Genomic DNA, 21,697 nt, shown 5'->3' with positions numbered 1-21,697 from the left:
TAGTTTGAATGAATTGAATATGTGGTTATTGGTGTAATGTAAACTGTAAATGTCTTTCAAGGAGTTTAAAATATTATATAACTGTAACTAAACCACTTTTCAAGATTTAACAGATAGATGCTTTTAATAATTGCATTTATTCTACTATGCAGGTAGAGTAGAGGAGTTGAGAAATGTTTTTTCATGACAAAGGAAGTGCATATTTTAATTCCTTAATAATTAAATTTTTCTTATACTATTGATAAAATACAAAAATCATAATTTTCAGAAACTATCTTTTGAATATAATTGAGCTTTCCTCCCTAGAAAGCAAACATGGCTAACAAAGAATAATAGGCTAATCAAAGAAAGTGATGTGAGATGTGCTTTGTTACATCTGCATGTGAAATACAGATTGTAATACTATTAAGATGCCATATGACAGCAAGCTTGGCCATTAAGAGGATACATCTTGGAAGGAGACTGTATACTGGTCCATCATTTACTACTTCTGCCTGTTAACCTGTTCCTTCAAGTCTCAATGACATGGTAGTGAATACGTTAAAAGGAATTTTTGAAAATAATAGAAGAAACCAGAGACTTTGATGAAGCTGGAATCTGGAATCCTAATAGTGTCACCAGAAATAAAAATCCAGAGAGGGATAAGGCACATTCAAGTGACTGTTGTAAGAGGTTTGGAACCAGTCTTCTTGTTGGAACTCTGAAGAGGCAGTCTAGGGGCTTAGGAAAGATCAGGACACATTAATTAATGGGATGTATCTGGAAGAGTGGAGTCATTCCCCTTAGGGATGGGAGGAAAGAGTTGGATGGTGCAGAAAAACTCCATCCAAGAATAAAAGTATTGAAAGATTTAAGCAGTTGGAAAGTCTCCACCTCCAGCTTGCTTGCTTATCTGCTCTTTTCTCATCCCAGTAGAGTGAGGTTTGCCAGTCACCATTCCCAGCTCATGTTTTATTCCAGTTTTCATTTCTTCAGAGGAAAGTTAACTCCATAAGTGCAGTGGACATTTTATTTTACATATTTACATTCCGTCATGTACATGTGATTGTGTGTATCTAATTCTCACCTTAAACATGAATAATAAGTCAATATTAAGAGACATTTGAAGAAAATCAAACATTACAAAACAAAGTTTTTGTTGAATAAACATTTGATTTTAGAAAGAAACCCCATAAAATCCAGAACAATGCTAATGCTCCTCATTGAGTTTTTAAATAATTTTGAAAAATGATAGCAATTATTAAACATGAATACAATAAACAGTTGCAGAAGAAGTAAAAGACATAAGTTCTTAGATACAAACAAAATAATTGATTAAAAACAACCATGACAATGAGGTAGAACAATAAAGCTGAAGTTGTTGCTGTAAAGGTAGAACATAGGTGGAGCTGTGAAACCGAAAGATTATGAAGAGATAAGTTAGACTAGACAGAGGAGAAATTTAGTGAAGAGAAAATAAGATGACAGGGAAAGAGTACACAGATAATTGGATATAATTTCCTTGAACGAAGAAAGCCATTAGTTCACACATTATAAAACCAACTTAATGTTGAACAAGATGCATGAAAAAAAAGACTCATTTGCCACATTCAGGTGGGGTTTTAGAACTGTAGGGGTGTTAGAGTCTTTTTGGAAGCATCCAGAGAAAATACAGATGCAATCCAATAGCATCAGCAAGTCTTGAACGGCAGTGGTGGGGTGGCTGAAATTCTGAAGGCAGAGTGGTCTGGATTTCCATGTACAGTGAAACTGAGTCAAGGACAGGCATTTTCAGACACTGAAGATTACTCTTCATGAAGTCTGTCTTGGAGAAAAAAATAAAAGTAAAACCAAAACACTTAAGAATCCAGTCTGTAATCACAGTACTTAGGAGGCTGAGGCAGGAGGATCACAAGTGTCATCGCAGCAAGAGAGCTATGGTTTATTGCTTCTCAATTTCCTGCCTATGGCATGAAGCTATAGAGTATGTCTTTTGTCACCTTTGCTTTTATATTTCTGCCTTAACAATGCTCCTGGTACTTTTGAGGTCTACAAATTGTGTAATGACTTAAATGTAATGATTCTATTGGAATGATGTTTCTATTAATATTTTGTATCTAGCTCACCTTATATAACTAAATTTAGAAATATTTTTGATTAGAATATTTGTGATTCATTTTCTGGGAGTATTGATTTATAAGAAAATTTTACTTTTTTATTTTCAAATTTTTCATTAGTGTCAAGTTTTATTCACGTAGCAATTTCAGTTGATCATAAAAAAGGTAAAGCCTGCCATATTTAAATTCATGATGAAAATGTTTGAGTCTTATTCGAGAAGATTTGAGAGAATGGTATGACATATCTTAAAAGTTTATCAGCTTTAAATTTATTGGTACAGAGTTTGTCATTTGAAACTTTTTATCTCATCTCTGTTTATATTTGTGTGTATGTGTCTGTGCAATGCATACATGCTGCTACTGTGTGCATATGGAGATGGGGAGCAGCTTGCAGGAGTCAGTTTTGTGCTTCTACTATGTGGTCCCAGGACTGAATTTAGGCCTCAGGTGTGTCTGCATTTACCTACTGGTCTAACTGATATATGTATTTTACTAATATAGATGAAATGTAAGTTTTGTTCCTTTAGCATTTAAATCAGTGGTTTAAAAAAGAGACTTTAAATTTACTTGCCAGTTGTTAGTCTTAAAGAAATAAATGTTCCTTCCGTGATATGGTTTTCCTCTCTTCTAGTCAGTGATGTATATATCCCATGCACACGTGTGTTTATATATGGCATAAGTGCATTCCTTACTGTAGTCTGGAATGTAAAATTCTATTTTTTTCTGTATGTGGAAATGACTGAATTCATGTGGGTGATTGTTGGCCGTTACAGCTTTATTATGTTTAAAATAAGAAAACAGTGACATTGAAACCTCCCTTCTCTATTACATGTGGCTTCAATTTGCATTTTAATCAGAGTATGGAAGTCATTACTCTGACATCTGAAACTTTGGTAGCCGTAAAAGTTATCACTCACAGGACAGCAGACATAGTTTATTTTGTGTTTATTACTGGGTGGCCCTCTTGAAACTTTCCTGAACCTAATTGAATCCAGATATTAGAAAATTAAATTAATTATTTAAATACTATTAAATCATGACATTTATTTTGGATGTATTTAGTTGAATTGTGTTAACTGGTTTGATACATGTGAATGTTTAAGATTACAAAGACTTCCGGCATGTATGCTCAGACATCTACTTGGTTGTATTTCCAGAAGATTTCAAGTGGATATTTTCTGCCTAATTTGTACACAATAAAAGAAATCATTAGTTTTATTCTTTCCATTATACATAGTTCCTTCATAACTCTTGACTGATGTCATATAAATTTATTTCTTAAACCCATCAGACTATTATTGATAATTTCTTTGTGTTTTACTATGCTTTCTGTAAATCTTGCTCTATTTCAAAACTTTAAGCCATTTCTCATGATAAAAGTCTCTAGTTCCTTGTTGTCTGTTCACTTACTTTTTTTTGGTCAGCACTACTTGGGCATATATTTCCTTGGTATCCAGCAAGTCTAAGAAGCTGATCATTCCTGCCCTAGATATTTGAGCTCAGGCCTAGGAAAGGACAGCCTTTGTTTTTAGATTGAGATGGTTGGTTTTGCTTGTGATGTAGGTCATGTGATCTCTATGTCAATGTCAGCTTTGGCAGCATAGGACAGAACACCCCTAGAATATATATAAATGAACGAACATGGATGCATTCCAATAAAACTTTGTTTACGGACACTGAAACTTGAAATTTTATAATTTTCACATGTCAAGAGAAATAGCATCCTTTTGTTTTTGATTTTTAGAAGTATTTGTGTTATCGTCCAGGGCTGTCATAGCAAATAACCACACACATTAAATGGCTCATTAGAAGAGGAATTTATTTTTTCTTGGTTTTGGAGGCTGGAAGCTAAACTCTGTGTGTTGCAGGACCTTGCTGTCTCTGAGGTCTCAGTTCAGGAATCCTGTCTTGACAGCTTCTGGCAACTCCTTGCAATAATTGCTGTTCTCTGTCTTGTCACTGTTTTGTTCTAAATCTCTGCCCGAGTCATTCTGCTGTTTTTTTGTTCTATGACTGCATGATCCTGTAAATGAACCTTCTTTCCTTTCTCACATAAAGATATCGGTGAGTCATTGGATTAAGTGCTCAGCTCAGTGCAATGCATCTTTAACTTTTATACCTGCAGAGATCCTGTTTCCAGTAATTTCACATTCACACGTCCTAGGATCATATTGTTTTACTTGGACAATATTCAGTCCAAAAGTCAACTTTAAAAATAATATAAAAGCTATTCCTGTGTGTGAGCCTTGCAGAATACACAAGGGAACAGTCTTGCTCATCTATTTTCTGACTCCTGTCAGAGTTGACTTTTATTTATTCTTTCATTAAGCTCATACTCTATTTTGGAAACCGGGTAGGAATTAAACTTTATTGAGGCATTATTGATGCTTTGCTGTGTTTTTAATGTCTTTTATATTGTTGAATTTTCAAGTAGGAGCTTACGAATGATATTATTGAATTAAGTCCCCGAGACTCATATTACATAGATAGCAAATAGTAAATCTAAGATTTGAATCCACATTTGAAACCAAATGATGTTAGAGTTTTTCTCTCTTCTTCTCTCTGTGTTGTTTCCTTCTCTAACACTTGGAGTAGGCCTGTGTCCTAGTTACGTAGAGCAGCTCTAAATTTATTTCTGTTCCTGTGATTAAAACACCCCGACCAAAGCAGCTTTGGAGAGGAAAGTGTTTAGCTTACAGTTCCAGGTCATAGTCCTTTGCTGAGGTAAAGTCAAGGCCGGAATTTGGAGCCTTGCATCCATGACCTGTAGTAGATAGAAACAAGTGTACACGCTGCTGCTTTGCTTTTGCTTCTAGCTTTCTTTTGTTCTTTATAGATTAGGACCTTTTACCTAGGGAATAGTGTCACCCACAAAGGGCTGAATCTTCCTATAGCAATTAAACGGCAAGACAAATCCACGCAGATATGTCTACAGAGTAAACTGATGGAGATAGTTACTTGAGACTTCTTTCCAGGTAATCTTAGGTTGCATCAAGTTGATAATGGCAGCCATTATAATCCATAATTCTTAATGTCTTGGTTTAGCTCTTCATGAGGATGATTTCAAGTTCCGAGTGTCTGGGGCCAGAGAACAACTTGTGGGAGTTGGTCTTCACTGCCATTATGGATCCTGGGGATAGATGTCAGGTTCTTAGGCGTGTGTTATATGCCTTTATCCCACTGGATTAATCTAGCTGACGTAGAACCCAAATCTTAAAAACAAACAAACAAATACTTCTGTGAGAGTATTTCAGGAGAGTGAACATAAGTTCAAGGTCTTACGTGGGAAGAACTCGGCTCATTTTGTTATATTTAAAGTCACTGGTAGGCCCTGACAGAATGGTTTAAAATGAGATTAGAAAGAAAGGCAAAAGCCTGATCATATTTAAGACATTGGTGGCCATGGTAAAGTAGTTAGCTTTTTGGTATAGGAGACCATTGGACATTAAGGATATAAGATGATGCAATGCCACTTGTGTTTTTATAACAGTTATTCCAGCTAGTAAGGGAAGAAGTAACTAAGGTTTGTGAACAGTTGTTCTGGAAGCTCCCGGTCCGTCTGTTCTCAGGTACTTCTATGAATTGTAAGAGACTTAAAGCATTTACATATAAATGTCTTATGAACTAAATTTGATTGAGTTTCACAGAAGATTATTTAGATAAAAATACACTTTGGTTGACATGTAAGATTTATACTAATGTATTTTATTCTTAACAAATTTTGCAGTCATTTTCTGGAATTTATACTTTTATCTCACAGGAACAGAAATAAATTTAGAGCTGCCATTTCCACAAGGACTTTCTCAGTTTTCACAAAACAGCAGTGTATTGATATCTGCAGTACACCACACTCCAGCATATCTTTGCATGTAGTTGTAAAAATATTAGAATTACTTTTTGGTTAATAGAAATTATCCTGAATTGTATGCCAGTCCCCAGTGGAAAGGACGTATGAGTTATGCTGGAGTTACAGTAGCTGTTCTAACTGTGGAAACACCCGTGAGTGTTAGGCCATGTTAGGGGCACATGGCAAGAAGGGTTGTAACCCGAGTTCCAGATGCACTTGAGCCACTTTAAGTTCATTAAAGTCAGAATCTTTTAAGTTGGAACATTTTATGAATGTGATTTGAACTTTTATAATGTAAAGCAGTATAGTATGTTAATTCATAGCATCAATAAAATGCTTGGTTATTCATCTTGAAAAATAGGTTTAAACATCTTGATTAATACTTTATTAAAATTTGATTTTCATAGCTGTTTTTTAGAAGTCTATATAAATGTTTCTTTTTATATATGAAGTAGGATCAGAATGTATTTTTTATTTTGCCCTTATAGTTTAATATCTTTTGTTAAGTTAATGACATCTTTTCATTAAAAGTTACTAAACAGTTATATTACTTTATCATGAGAAAGTTCGTATGTATACCTTGCTTCTTTTTTAAAAAAAGGTAAACAATTTTGCTAAAAATGTATAGATTTAGAAATGCTAGTCATGTAGTCTTTATTAGTACCCTGCATATATATGTGTGTGTATATATATGTGTGTGTGTATGTGTGTGTATATGTATGTGTATATATACACATACATATACATACATATATGCATTGCAGTAGAAAGGAATTTATTGACTGCATTTAAAATACATTTTTTTCGTGTTATAAATTGTTAAAGTGAATTCCTATCAACTCTAGAGTGCGGACACTTAATTGGACTAGAAGGGAACATCACAATTAGAGAATATTGGTTTTAATTACTAAGTAGACATATATACTGTATGTATTTATAACATTTATTTTCGAATTCTAAATTTTTGTTAGTATCATTTACGATGGAAATAGCAATGATGGCGGGGCAGAGTACATGCAAGGGATGGTGGAAGGTCCTGGTGATGGAGACTGACTGGAAGCTGATATCCATCTCAGGACCTCAGGTAGAGGTGGTTGTAGGTGGGACAAGGGGCAGTTTCCATTGCTTCTGCCTCCTGTTTACCTTGTCAAGTATGTAACAAGGTAATCTTGCTCCTGTGACTTAAGGTAAAGGATGCTCTATTGCACCGCTATGTACGGGCAGTGAAACAGTCTGGATTAGTGTCTGAGGAGAATGGTGGACATTGTGTTGAGTGAGTGTGAACTGACCAGTTAGTTGCCACAGTTGCAAATGGGCTTCAGCTAAAGCAAACACTGAAGCCTCTGTTCATCCCTTGCTCTGTGTGGCTGCCTCCTGGCCTGCGGCAGCAAGACTTGCTGGCCTGTGAAGATTCATGGCCTTCCGATTTTGCCACCTATGTATTAGTATTGGGAACTTTACTTATTCTCCTCAGAGGCTTCCCTGTTTTCCCTCTCCCCCATTTTCTCTACAATGTGGACCTTGTATAACCCTTTAACACAGTTAGCAGTGAATGGTAGCTTAGTAGAGAAAGTTAAGTAATTAATAAACAGGTATTTATATATACAGGTGACTTTAACACAGTGGTGAGTGGTAATTTAGTGGAGTATATAGGCCTGTTATTAAGTAAGTAACTAATAAATATGTAAACTTATGTAAAATAAATTCTATAAAAAGGGCAGTTTAGCATGTTGCTCTTCAGTCTTCAGTAAAGTAAATTTTCTTGAGTTCAAGTAAGGACCCCAGACACTTTTTTCCCTACCTGTGTTGGGTCAGATATGCTAAATTGATAGGTGAATTGTTTCCCCTTTGCCCTTTCAGCACTTATCTTATTTCTGTACCTCCAGATACTTATCCTTGTAAGTTTCCTATGTTTAGGCATTCTTGAACTCAATGAAAAATGAATGTCTAGTGCTAGAAAGCAGTAATATAAATGTGGTTTCAGACAGTGTCAGAAACAAAGTAGGTTAGAGTAACTGCAAATATTCCCCAATATGTAAAGCAGTCCTAAGCAGAAATAGTAACACAGAAGAAATCTCTCACCGCATACTGCAGAGGCATGCCACCGAAACTAGCACAGTGCTGGCCAGCCAGCCAGCCAGGTGGATAGACAGATTTCATAGAATAGAGCCTAGAATTTAACTCACACAGCTCCAGCTGTTCAATGTTTAGTAAAGTTTTAAAAAACATACGTTGGAAAAAGAACAAAAATATCAATGAAGTCAGGTTGATTAAGAATGTTCTTCTGAGCTTCAATGGTTTTGTCCCTGCTGTATGTCAGTTATTGTAGTAGAATATAGACTATATAGTGCTTGTTCCTGCTGCTGTCTAAATCTTTGTGTATTTTAGAGTTTATTTTCTTTAGCTTTAACTCAAATTCCTGAGAAAGCAATGTAAGGGAGAAAGAATTTATTCTGGCTGAGGGTTATCACGCATTTGTGCAATGGTTAGTTGGCTTCATGTGTTGGGTCTTGCAGTGAGGTAGTATATCATGATGACAGACATGTAAGGCAAAGGCTGTGTAGAAGTAGGAAGTGGTATAACCTTTAAAGTCGCACCCACAGTGACCTATTTTTTAAAAGTAAGCATCACCTCTTAAAGTGTTTAACACCTAAAGTAGCATAATCAGCTAAGGACCAAGACTATAGCACCAGAGCCCACTGATAACATTTTATATTTAAAGCTCAAATGCAGCCTCCGTTCTTAAATGTAGCATATATATTATATTTCCTTTGTAAAAAATTATTCATTATGACTTATTTCTGGGATTATATTCATGCATAAAAAAGTCAGTCTCAAAAGGAAATAATTATTACACATTTATTTATACCAATATTGATGTTACCTTTGTAGCACCTTGACTCAAAATACCTGACAGAAAAAACTGAAGCCAGGGAAAGTCTGTTGGCTCAGGCTTAAGCTTGGATCAGCACAATGGACAGTAGAAGTACAAGGTGATGTCTTGTTCACATGACAGCAGACAGGAAGTAGAGCTTAGGCTAGACCCAGGGCTGGCTTTTGTCTTCAAATTTCTGCCTGTTAGGCCCCTCCTCCTAAAAACTCCATAGCTTTCAAACTAGCAGGAAGACCTGGAGACCAGTTGCTGAAAGTATGAGCTTATGGGAGACATTTCTGATGGAAACCATAGTAACCAAAAGAGGAATTATCTAAATACAGTCACCATTTCTTAGAACAGGGGCAGGGCAAGGAGGGAGGTTGCTGACTCGTCATCTAACAATTATTTACTACATGGGTTAAATTTGTATACTTTCAAAAATATTTTAAATGACAACTCAGAGAGCACATTAAGTTTTCTGGTTGAGAAAATTCAGTTCTATAATTGACTGAGCTCTTGTTTTGAAAGAGGATTGAAGTAGTAGAATTCTGTATCTTGTTTTGTGCTTGTCGTTTTGCTTGTAACATTATTATTTTTTGTGATGATTATTTGAAGAAGACAGGATTATAGGGGAAATAGGTTTTTCGTTTGATACACCTTATTATGCTAAAAGAAGACAGGGACATAGCAAGGTACATGGTTAGGTCATGTCATACTGAATAGAACATGACAGGACATATATTTACAAAAGTACTCTTCCTTAGAGCCAGACTGTTGCTCTCGATTTGGAAATGAACCATCTGCTTACCATCTACATTCCTTGAGAACTCATCAGCCCACATCTCTAAACAGAAGTAACCTTCCTCATAACCTTGGACTGGCCCTCAGTCCGTTGTCTCCATGTGTAGCAAGTAGTCCCCGAGTCTGAAAGAAAACAAATTATGACATTTATGATGTCTAAGAAGAATAAGTTGATTTCATTAACATGAAAGACTAACAGATTATATTTCAACATTTGAGATTGTTGTAATACAGTTGGGACATATTTATTCACACTCTGGTTAACCACATATCCCAAAACAACCAGTATATGAGCACTTACTCTTATAAAATATCAACAAACTATATATTATGATAAGTTGTTGAGGGGTATAGATTCAAGTATGCCTTATAAATTTCTCACTTAACAAATGCTGACTTGAACAAACACAGAGGCAGTGGCAAGTGCAGGGAAGACTTCGTTTGCTTGTTTTCCATTGGGTAGCTCCTGAGTATGCTATTTATTTCCTCAGACTATCCAGTATGCATCAGACAGAGCTCAGCTTTTTTTTTTTTTTTTAAATTAGATATTTTCTTCATTTACATTTCAAATGCTATCCTGAAGGTCCCCTATACCCTCCCCCTACCCTGCTCTCCTCCTCATCCACTCCCATTTCTTCGCCCTGGCGTACCCCTGTACTGGGGCATATAAAGTTTGCAAGACCAAGAGCCTCTCTTCCCAATGATGGCCGACTAGGTCATCTTCTGCTATGTATGCAGCTAGAGACATGAGCTCTGGGGGTACTGGTTAGTTCATATTGTTGTCCCTCCAATAGGGTTGCAGACCCCTTCAGCAACTTGGGTACTTTCTCTAGCTCCTCCATTGGGGCCCTGTGTTTCATCCAATAGATGACTGTGAGCATCCACTTCTGTATTTGCCAGGCCCTGGCATAGCCTCACAAAAGACAGCTATATCAGCGCCCTTTCAGCAAAATCTTGCTGGCATATGCAATAGTGTCTGGGTTTGGTGGCTGATTATGGGATGGATCCCCGGGTTGGGCAGTCTCTTGATGGTCCATCCTTTGGTCTCACAGAGTTCAGCTTCTTAAGCCGTGCTTACAACCCCATGTATGTAACTGGACATGGGAGCTGTACAAAATTTAATTACTCAGTGACCAAAAAATAATTCAGAATTAATTCACAATGAAGCCAACGTATTTCTGGCAGTTTTTGTCTGTGTTGCCTGTCATGACTTTCTGATTGTAAACATATAGACTATGCACTGTACATGTCATGGCTCACAACACTAACAGATGCCTCATGAAATGAGTGTGCTCGTATTCAAGTGTATTGTGTTTTGAATCATACTGTTTTCACTGTACAAAGTTTTCTGCTGTGGCAGAGAAATAATGGTTTAATTATGGAAAGTAAAGACTGTTGTGTCCGGCCAGCAGACCACAACCTGGGTTCTAGCCTGGAAAGGCATTTTGGAAACCTGGAAGAGAAGAGGGGCTAGGTGGCGAGAGAAAAGAATGTAGCCAAGACAGTTACTCTGATCAAGGCTCAAATTTTATTGTTGCGACACTAGTTATGAAGGAAGGGGGAGGGGACCCGATTCCCGCCGAATAATCTCTGGTCCAGTAGAAAGGTGCACGTGTGTGGCTCCGCAGGTTCCATCAGTGGGCGTGGCAGAACGAATGAGCAGGAAGCTCCACCCCGAGCAAGCAGGTTTCAGGCTAGGGGAGGGGAGACTACAAAAGACTTATCGTATTTGCCTGTCATCATTGCTCAGAATGTAAACATCAAATTAGTGGGTCTTTGCATCGTAGTGTGGTAGAGTGTGTAATTTTCAACAGCACTGAGTTGTTGACTTGAGTTTTAGATTATCTTTAGACACATAAATAGAGTTGTATTGGGCATGTCATCTGGCTCTAAATTGGAAATTCACATACTTCATGCTCAACTTCTCCTCTGTCATCACCATCACCACCACTACCACCCTCCTCCTCACCATTATCATCATTGCCCTTTGTACATACTATGTTCTCAGGCATGAGCAGCAGCCACTGCTGTCTGTCCTCTGATTTTGCATCTCTTGTGTAGGAACTTTTGTTAAAAGTTGCCGTGGCATCTTCTAGCAGGCCTGCGATTAGTCCTAGATAGGGGCCAGTGTTAAAGGTCCTGGAGGTGAACCCTCTGTGACGCTTGCCTACAGGCCCGATATTTCTCTGGAATTCTTCCAGTGACTAAGTCTTTCCATTTTTCTTTTCTGGCTTTATGTAGATATTTAACCAAGAGCTAAGCTTTCTGTTCTATTTTTACCATTTCCCTTGTTCTTACCCCAGTTTTCTTTCTTGGTTTCTTGCTCCTTTTGCTCCTTCAGCTGTCTTCAACATTATTAGAATTCACCAAAGGTTGGGAAAACAAAAAGCTAGTAAAAATTCTTGTATATAGCCCACGTTTTCACTCTAAGGATCTTCAGCAATCATCTGCTCTCATTGCATAGTTTTCTGGAGCCATGAATTGAATGCTAACACTCTCTGGGTGGTTCTGGTACTTGAAAGTCCAGCTATCTGTTTGACTACAGGTTTTTTGGTTGGGGACTGCTATGTAGCAATGGAGAGTCCAACATTGCCAGTTCAGGAATTGGATTGTCCCATCTCACAACATTTTTGTATATTTGCAAGAAAATGTATATCAAAAACAATCATTACACTAAGAATCTAAAGAACTTTTTACCACTTCTGTTGATTTCTCAGTGCTTTAACACGGTTTACTATCTGCCCAGTGCCCTAGCACAGGGACAGGCAGACCTCGTCTAATAATAGTGAGTTAGAGAGTTCTTCAAGTGGTTTCTCTTACAGAAAATAGGATAAAAGCTCGAGTATTAGGAAAAACAGTCAAAGGCACATGGGAATTTGCCCCTTCTAAAATAGCTCCTGGCCAGTTTCTCATCCAAAATTACTGAATGAAAGTATTTATAATAATTTACACATGAAGACAATGCTTAAATTTAACTATTAAAGGTACCAAACATTAAGTATAAAATTCTGAAAATATATAATTCAGGATTTAATTAATACGTGACTGGTATTGTTAATTTTTTCAATAATTTTTTTCATCTTATATTATGTCTAATTTAGAAGTTATAAATTTCCATAAAATATATGAAAGCATTTGATGTGTACATGCACATATCCATATATGCATATATAGCATGATATTCTCTGTAGTTTCATCTGTCCTCTGGAGTTGTAGGACATATCCTACCCCCTGGGTAGAGAGTAACAAATGGACAGAGAGAAATATTAGAAAATCAAGGATAAAGAAAATCCCTTGAGATTACTACTGCTGTTTCTTCTCCATACATTTCTATAGATTTTTTGACACGCCCACATGCACACACAGGCACATACATTCACAGTCTTAAACTTAGTATTGCATCTAGGATCTATGAGATTGAATTTCTTATCTGGTATTATTATTAAAAAGTAGTCTTTCTTGATAGTGTTTTATAACAAGGATTTGTAGATATCTACCCACCCATAGTCACATAGGAAATGTCAAATGAATGGTTAGTATTAAACATCTTAAGTGGAATGAAAACTCTAGGAGTGGAACATTTTTAAAAACAATTTTCTGTGAGATAGTTACAAGTACTGACAGTCTTCTACCCCATCCACTTCCCTCCCACACTTGTTAGCACTGGCTTAGGTACAAGTAAATTAAAACCCTTCAGGTAGAGGTCAGAGGAAAATTACACACTCCAGTGCTTTCCAATAGAACCCAGGGCAGCTTAGCTTTACTGGCAGGATGCTTTTAGATTGAGACATACTTAAACTACTAGTGGAAAGAGGTGGCAAGTCAGTTGATTTGAGTACTAAAGATGAGATTTGGATCAAGTTCATTTGGATATTAAAGAAAAAGAATTTTGTCTTCAAATCATGTCTCCCTAGATAGCTTTCCCTTTTATCTGTGATTTGAGACATAAGAGTAATTTGATCCGGTTTTGAGAAACCATTGTTTACTTTATCTCAAGTGATTGCTTGCTACATCCGCCTTCCAGGCTTCCTCTATGAAATCACCTTCCTGAGTTGTCTGGTTTTAACAGAAACCGGAAGATGTATGGCACACTGCGGCATGCCTGTCACCGAGAGTAGAGTAAAAGCAAATGCGTCATTGGTGACAGTTTTACAAGTAGATCTTTCAGCTAGTTTTATGTGCTTCAGTAAAATCTATCGGTGAACTCATTGATGTATAATTTATGTTGGGAGTATGTGAACAACTCCTTTCTCAACAATGGTCTACTTTGAATCTCTTATCAAATTATATTGAAATTGTACTGTATTTTTGCAACTTAGCAGACTGTCCTAAAAGATTTTAGTTTTTAAATTTTTTTATGTTCACATTTTGATGTCAGCTCCTCCACGTCCCAGATCTATGTGTGTTGGCTTGTGCATAGGAACTCTAGGGATTGTAACCTCCCATCTAAACAAATGCACAAAAGGTTGTTCTTATTTACAAATTTTGCTTTAGCAGTTAAGTCCAATTGACAGTCCGACCCAGGCCCCATATGCCCTATGCGTAGACTTGCTTTGCCTCGACAACTTGTAAGTTGCCTCCTTCCTTTGTTGTAGCTCTAGATTTAGTCCAACAGCAATGAATGTTTTCCAGCCTCTGCTTGACTTCATTCCTAGGCCACCTCCTCTCTTCCATCTCCTTGTTTTCTTTTTGCATATGTTATGTACTGTCATTCTGCCTTAAAGTCATTTTTGTCATTCTCCCAAGATTATTCTTTCTTTATTCAGAGAGAAAAGAGGAGCAAAAGGGATTGGGTAAAGCAGAGGTAAAGCAGGGAGTAGGAGGGAGAGCTCAGGTTTATTTATGTTTTCCTTGTGGCACCATTTATAGAGTGCTGTGCATACTTGTAACTCCAGCCTCTGCAGGCTCATTCTTGCTCAGTCTCTGGACTCCCTCTGTTCCTCCTTCCTTTCTGGCCACCCACTTTCTATATGACCATTAAAAACTCAACATGTAGATTTAAAAAAATACTGTGACCAACTCAAAGCCTTAGGTCTGGCCTGGGTAATAGTTGAGCTGGTCAGTCTACCACTCTCTTGCACCTACCTGCACCATAAGGATGAGCTCTCAGCACTGCCCTGGCTGCTTGCTCAGTGTTGCAGCCAGCAACAGATGGGTAGAGCCCATCTTGCTCTCATGCCCTCAGGGCTGGCTTACCTGCTCATGCCAGCAGGGCTAGCTCTAGTGTGCTGCCCATGCAAGGGCTGGCTTGCTCTTGCTCTCCTGACTGCTCGAGCTTGTGAAGATACATATCTGAGTTTTTAACGGTCAAGTAGTCTCCATGACATAGGGCAAAACCTGGGTAATCTCTGGAGAGGAGTCCTAGTGAGGTGTTGCTTCTGTCTCCGACCAGCAGACGACACAGCGTTCTTCTCAAAGCAGTTTATTCAGGAACCTTTCAACATGCAAGCAGGACTCTCCTCTAGCCCCCAATCGCAATCCCTTATATAACCCCTTAACCACGCCCCATTAGCTCAGTCCGCATAATCTCACTTCATTGGCCTTCGTCAAATGGCCTGATCTTGTGTCATGGTGCACCTGCGCAGCTCTCATGATGGACGTGGCTTATTTTCGGGTGTATGAGGAAGTCAGGTGCAAGTCATAAGACTTGGCTGCAGTCCCGGGCGCCATCTTGGGACTACCGCCACACCCGCTCCCCACAGTGAGAATCCAGTATTGCTAGTGTAGTAGAAGCCAGAGACCTCAAAGTAGACCAATAACTCATTGCAGCGAACATTTACAAGGAAAGAAGTGTGGACAAAAGAGCATTTACTGTGGGGCACACGGAGACACACTTCAGCATCCATGACAAGAGGTTTTTCTTTTCTTTTTTCTTTTGGTAGTTTGGTTGCAAGGGCAGAGGACAGGTATAAAGGGTCAGGCAAATGAGTGAGATTAGTCCATTGATGTGAAATTTACAAGGAATCAAAAATTAAATAATAAAAAAGATACTGTGCCGGTGTCTGTCCTCTCTCTTATCTCTGACTTTCTAGCTGTGACTCAGTCTTTCCTCACCTTTTTGGTCATCTTAAAGGATGGATGGCCTTCCGCAGCCTCGTTCCCGTCCTCACGGAGGAAGAAGCTGCATCTGTGGCTCAGTTGGCCTTGCCTGGAAAACTGTTCGCTGATGAGCAGATGACTTCTTTGAAAGTTTAAAAACCTTAAAGTTGCATGACTGTGAATCCTATGCACGGGGTTTAAATGAGTAGCAGGCTGCTCATTTCTTGCCCATGCCCTTGCAGGCAGCTTTTCATGAACTGAATACATTGTGGTCCTTAGGTGTTTTGGTTTGGGTTTCTGAGAGAGTGCTGGGATTTCCTATGCTCACCATCATTCCCACATTTGCTCTTGATTCCGTTGTGGCTGCTGTCGGCTTTGTGCTGTAGATGATGGGAGCTTGGTTAAGATGCTTGCATCATGGAAAAACAGAAAATGTGCTTAAAATAGAATTTAATGATCACTGGATTCTACTCAAATTTACCTTGTAGCTATTATTTAAAACCAAGCAAATCTATACCTTTTCTCACCTTACTTCTAGTTAGGAAGTTTTCAGTGAGTTTTAAGCATTTTTATAAAATAATGTTATTGGAATTTTACAGGAATTGAATATCTAAATTGTTTTGGATAGTTTTAACACCTTCATACTAAGTCTTCCAAACACAAGAACAGAAGATGTATTTGCATTTATTTGTGTCTTAAAGTTTGGATTTTGTTGTTTAAAGTGCACACTTCTTTTAAACCTCCATGATTAAATTCTTTTGTTAAGATTTTTACTTTTTAATGCCTTTGTAAATGAAATTGTTTCCTTAATGTTCTTTTATGATTTTTGCTGATTTGTAGACATCAATGACTGGGTTGTTATTCTGACATTTCTTTTTCTTCTCTCTCTCTTTCTCTCTTCTCTCTTTTTTTATAATTAGATATTTTCTTTATTTACATTTCAAATGTTATCTCCTTTTCCAGTTTCCCCTCCGAATTCCCCCCCCCCAAACAACCCACCCACTGGCCCTGGCATTCCCCTATACTGGGGCATAGAACCTTCACAGGACCTCGGGCCTCTCCTCCTATTGATGACTGACTAGGCCATCCTCTGCTACATATACAGTTAGAGCCACAGGCCCCACCATGTGTTTTCTTTGATTGGTGGTTTAGTTCTAAGGAGCTCTGGGGGTTGCTGGTTAGTTCATATTGATGTTCCTCCTATAGGGCTTCAAACCCCTTCAGCTCCTTGAGTACTTTCTCTAGCTCTTCCACTGGGGACCCTGTGCTCTGTCCAATGGATGGCTGTGAGTATCCACTTCTGTATTTGCCAGGCACTGGCAGAGCCCCTCAGGAGACAGCTACATCAGGCTCCTTTCAGCAAGCTATTGTTGGCATCTGCCATAGTGTCTGGGTTTTGTGGTTGTTTATTCAGTCTCTTCTCCAAACTTTGTCTCTGTAACTCCTTCCATGGGTATTTTGTTCCTTCTTTTAAGAAGGATTCTGAGCTTCTGGGCTAATATCCACTTAACAGTGAGTGCATATCATGTGAGTTCTTTTGTGATTGGGTTACCTCACTTGGGATGATATCCTCCAGATTCATCCATTTGTCTAAGAATTTCATAAATTCATTGTTTTTAGTAGCTGAGTAGTACTCCATTGTGTAAATGTACCACATTTTCTGTATCCATTTCTTTGTTGAGGGACATCTGGGTTCTTTCCAGTTTCTGGCTATTATAAATAAGGCTGCTATGAACATAGTGGAGCATGTGTCCTTATTACATGTTGGAGCATCTTCTGGGTATATGCCTAGGAGTGGTATTGCTGGATCTTCCAGTAGGACTATGTCCAATTTTAAACTCAGGTGACAGCATATACTTGCGAGGATGTGGAGAAAGCAGAAAACTCCTCCATTGCTGGTGGGACTGCAAGGTGGTACAACCACTATGGAAATCAGTTTGGCAGTTCCTCAGAAAAATCTGACATTTCTAAATTCCCCCCACCCCCGTGTATTTTAAAGTAGATAAGTAGTTTGAATGAATTTGTTGGAAAATAACATTCAGAATAACCAGCAACTTCTGAATCGCATACAATATGTTATATTCTGCTAAGGTTGCACGTCTCTAAGTGAACATATTTGAAATGCTGGCACTTATGGATGTAGCATATAAAGAACTTTTAGGAACCTTTCATATCAGGTGTTTAAAGCCCGGAGCCTGAAAGCTGCATTCTGGGGATAATTTAGACTTGTCACTCTTCAAGGTACCGAGTATGTTACAGTATTGTCATTTTACAGTTTTGGTGAGATATACAGTTGTGTACACATCATACATTTAGTTATTTATATCTTTTTATTTATTCACAGGCCACAGAAACACTATTTAGAATGGGTGTTGCAAGAGGAACCATCACGACGTTAAGAAATGGAGAAGTAAGAATCTTAATATTGTTATAACGTGTTTATTATTCTTGCATTAAGTCTTGGTTAGCAGTGTTTACAATATGTCCTGTGGGCACGGTACCCTGTGATGCAGAGCATTGCACTGGATGTGTATATCCATCCTTGCTTCTCCCTAGTGCTAGCAGAGCATTGCACTAGATGTGTGTATCCATCCTTGCTTTTCCCTAGTGCTAGCAGAGCTTAGGCTGAAAGGGAATTGCTGAGTCATTTCATCTCTGGCTCCTAATTTCTTTTATAGACATTTCAGTTAAAAAATTATTTGCCCTTATGCTTCCTTTTTTGTCAGAAGTAGGATTCTCACCCACACCTCCAGTGGAGCTACAATCTGAACTCAGTGCCTTAGAACTCTGCCATCTTGACAGCTGTGCTTCCTTTTTATGTTATGCAGAATGGCTACTTATTTCCTATGATAAAATTTACAATATTTAGTCTTCATTGGCGAGAGACAGTGGGAGGGGGAGAGATGGGTTTGTTTTGTCTTATTGAGTCAGCTCAGTTAAGTTATAGGCTATAAGTTTTGATGTTTCTATATGTCCCTGTCAGTTAAAAATAGTCTTTCACCTGGAATAAATTTCTCTTCAAAAATTAGCAGCCTAATGGCTACCCTGTCTTAATTTCCTCCTGCAATAAGATATATTTAGGTCGCAGATGTAATTTTGTTGCTTTGTTCTTTCTGTTTTACTGTAAATGCATAATGATAAAATACAGCCTTTTCAATCCTGGAGTTAAGTCCTTTGTTATTTAATATAGTATTTCTAATTGAGTAAGTTCAATATTTAACAGTGGAAGAGACTAACAGGTAATTGTAATCATATACTTGTATGATTATAATTTGGGTTGACTTGTATATTTCTTCATTAAAAAACAACCATGCCATCATTTAAAAATCCCTAAATATTTATTTGTATATTGGCAAATCACTATATTACCTTAACATATTTTATTGATGAAGAAAGACTTAATCTCCCATATCCATAATAAATTTATGGATGCTGTATCTATAAAGGAAACTATCTCCCTAGAGAGCCCGGCAGTGAATTTCAGTTTTATTAGTTATTTTATGCTCATTCAGAAGGGCTGATATGCACTTTTGCACTTTATCTCTTGTCTTGTGGGAAGGCTTTCTAAGCTGTTAGCTGAGTGTGTCGGCATATACTGAGGATATGAACTTACTTTATTGAATGGACAGTAACTAATATGCTGCGTTTTCCAGCCAGTCTTCCCGTTTTACTGGCAGTTACTGAACCTGACCAACCTGGATTAACATTGGAACAAGTTCTTAAGCACTTTGTCTGGCTGTTCCTAAAACCAGTGAAATACACATTAGCTTTTCTATTTTGGGAGCTCTGAAAATGGAATGTGTCATTTTATTAAGGAAATTACTGAAGGGCTTTGAATACTATATTACAGATTAAATGTAGGAAAGACATTTTGAGCAGCAGAATGCTATGTTGTGTTTTTTTAAGGCTGCATGGTAATCATATATGGAAGAAATTATACTGGTCATATTACAGATAACATGGAGGCTCGGTGAAGTTAGGCATTGTGCCTGAGGTCAAGTAGATAAGAAATAGGAGAGCTTGTATTGGAACCACAGTCTCTAAAACCCACTCTTTCCCCCATACTATTTGCTTCAGTCAGGTTCCTGTAGACAAGAGCTTTCTAGTGATCAAACAAGATCCTTAGTGAAAGTATTCGAATATCAAACAATTGTATTTTTGCTAAAACTTCTAAGATTAATCAGTAAACATTTTTATATATTCTAAATTGCTCCTTTTCATGTGTATAGAAAAATATCTGGCTTAGCATAAGTAGAAAAACAAAGTATTTATTCCTTTAGATGTTGAGCTAATTGAATAGTCACTTGTGGCAAATTATTTGTAAAATCTATATTAGCTTCTTGGCTTAATCATTTAACTTAGAAAGCAGATCATGTTTTGGGTAGGCTTTTAAAAATGTGTTTGTCTGTTTGAATGGTGGACTCTATTCACCTTAGAAAACAGTTATGGGCTAAAAGATGAAACTTTTGATAATGCTTCAGGAAAGCTATAATACTGAATTCTACCACTCAGTTGTGTCTGTAAGATGAAAAGTGTACTGTTATGAATTATAAATATCTGTGTTTTCTGATGGTCTTAGGTGACTGCTGTTAAATGGTCATTCAACCCCACCCAAAGGGCTTGTGACCCACAGGTTGAGAACCACTTGTCTTCAGACATGCTGAATTGATTAATCTACTGTGGCTCTATTAGTGTTTTTGCAGAAAAATTAGTGTTTTTGAAAAAATCATCTATTTACTTTAATGAAAAGTCTCACATTAAAAGACAGTTTTGGGCATTGCATTTGACATATTGGTGGGATTGATTTCCTGACCAGAGAAACTTATTCATGTTCTTTTATTTGGGAGTCATTTGTTGATGATGCTGTATGACTGACATTCTCTTAGGTGCCTATCATCTGCAAGTGAGCGAAGTTGGGCAACAACCCTATAATTGGTGAGGATGCATGCTAATCTAGCAATAACTTATTTTTATTAGAGAGGCACATAAAGGAATCAGGAAATACCTACTTACCAAACTTCAAAAATCAGGTGCAAGCAAGTCTGTGGCTTGCAAGTACAAGTCATTTAAATCACAGTGGGATTCAGTTAGTGGTTTGCCAAGGAAATGCATCTTTACCTGCGCCTTTATGAAAGGCATGAGCAGGGCTGAAGGTGAAGGTTTTGAAAGACAGACACTCTGAAAAGAAGCTAGGTGGAGAGCTCTGGAGAGCTACGGGGACTTTAATAACTTTAATTGGAGAATCCAGGAGGATGAATGTTTGCTGAAGTAACATTCGTTGAGGGTTTATATTCTAAGCACATTATAATAAATCTCATTTATACACCAGAACAGCTTTCTTCACAAAGCATTATTAGGAGAAATGAGAGCGAACACAGATACACCACTGTTGATGGATTTGGGACCCAGTGTATGCTCATGCTACCCAAAGCATTCCACAGACGCGACAACAGCAAAACCCGGAAAACCCTAAAATACATTTGTAGTCATAGAAAACTCTGAACACCAAAGCTTTTCTTGACTGGAATGAAAAAAGCAGGAGATGTCAAGTATGCTGCAGAACTACAGTCATCAAAACAGCACATACTGGTGTAAAAGCAATATGTAGACCAATGGAGGGGAGCCTGGAAGTAAACCCACACACTGACAGCCTGGTGGTGTTGACAGGGATGCAAGTAGTTCACACAGAAAAGAACAGCCATTCAATAAATGGATGCTGAGATAATGAGGTATTCAGTTGCAGAAAAGTGAAACAAGGCTGCCATCTCTCACCATTTATAAAAATCAAATACAAATAGAATAAAGACTTTATTTAAGCCCCCAAACTACAAAACTCCCAGGATTCATAAGGAACTCCTGAATCAGAAGAGCAAGTCAGTATTGCTGGGTTTGGGAGCTAGTGTGTGCCCACGCTACCCAAAGCATTCCACAGATGCAGTGAAGTACTTATCTGCTAATAACATTCTTCAGAAATCTAGAAAACAAGCAACAACAACAAACCCCAGAAAACACTAAGATACATTTGGAGCCATAAAAAAC

The 21,697-nt window shown here is 37.8% G+C and overlaps 1 protein-coding gene across 7 annotated transcripts in view; it reads left to right on the top strand.

The window, feature by feature from the left end:
• Tmem135 (transmembrane protein 135) overlaps positions 1-21,697 on the top strand; it is a 264,682-nt gene that overhangs the window by 142,715 nt on the left and 100,270 nt on the right. For all 7 annotated transcript variants that reach the window (NM_001360746.1, NM_001360745.1, NM_028343.5 and 4 more), the window contains one exon: positions 18,003-18,068. In NM_001360746.1, coding sequence (NP_001347675.1) covers positions 18,024-18,068 — 45 coding nt within the window. In that variant the 5' untranslated portion in view covers positions 18,003-18,023. The remainder of the gene's footprint in view (positions 1-18,002; positions 18,069-21,697) is intronic.

The sequence above is a fragment of the Mus musculus genome, chromosome 7 (assembly GCF_000001635.26).
Source record: "Mus musculus strain C57BL/6J chromosome 7, GRCm38.p6 C57BL/6J".
NCBI lineage: Eukaryota > Metazoa > Chordata > Mammalia > Rodentia > Muridae > Mus > Mus musculus.
This window is presented reverse-complemented; position numbering and strand designations above follow the sequence as displayed.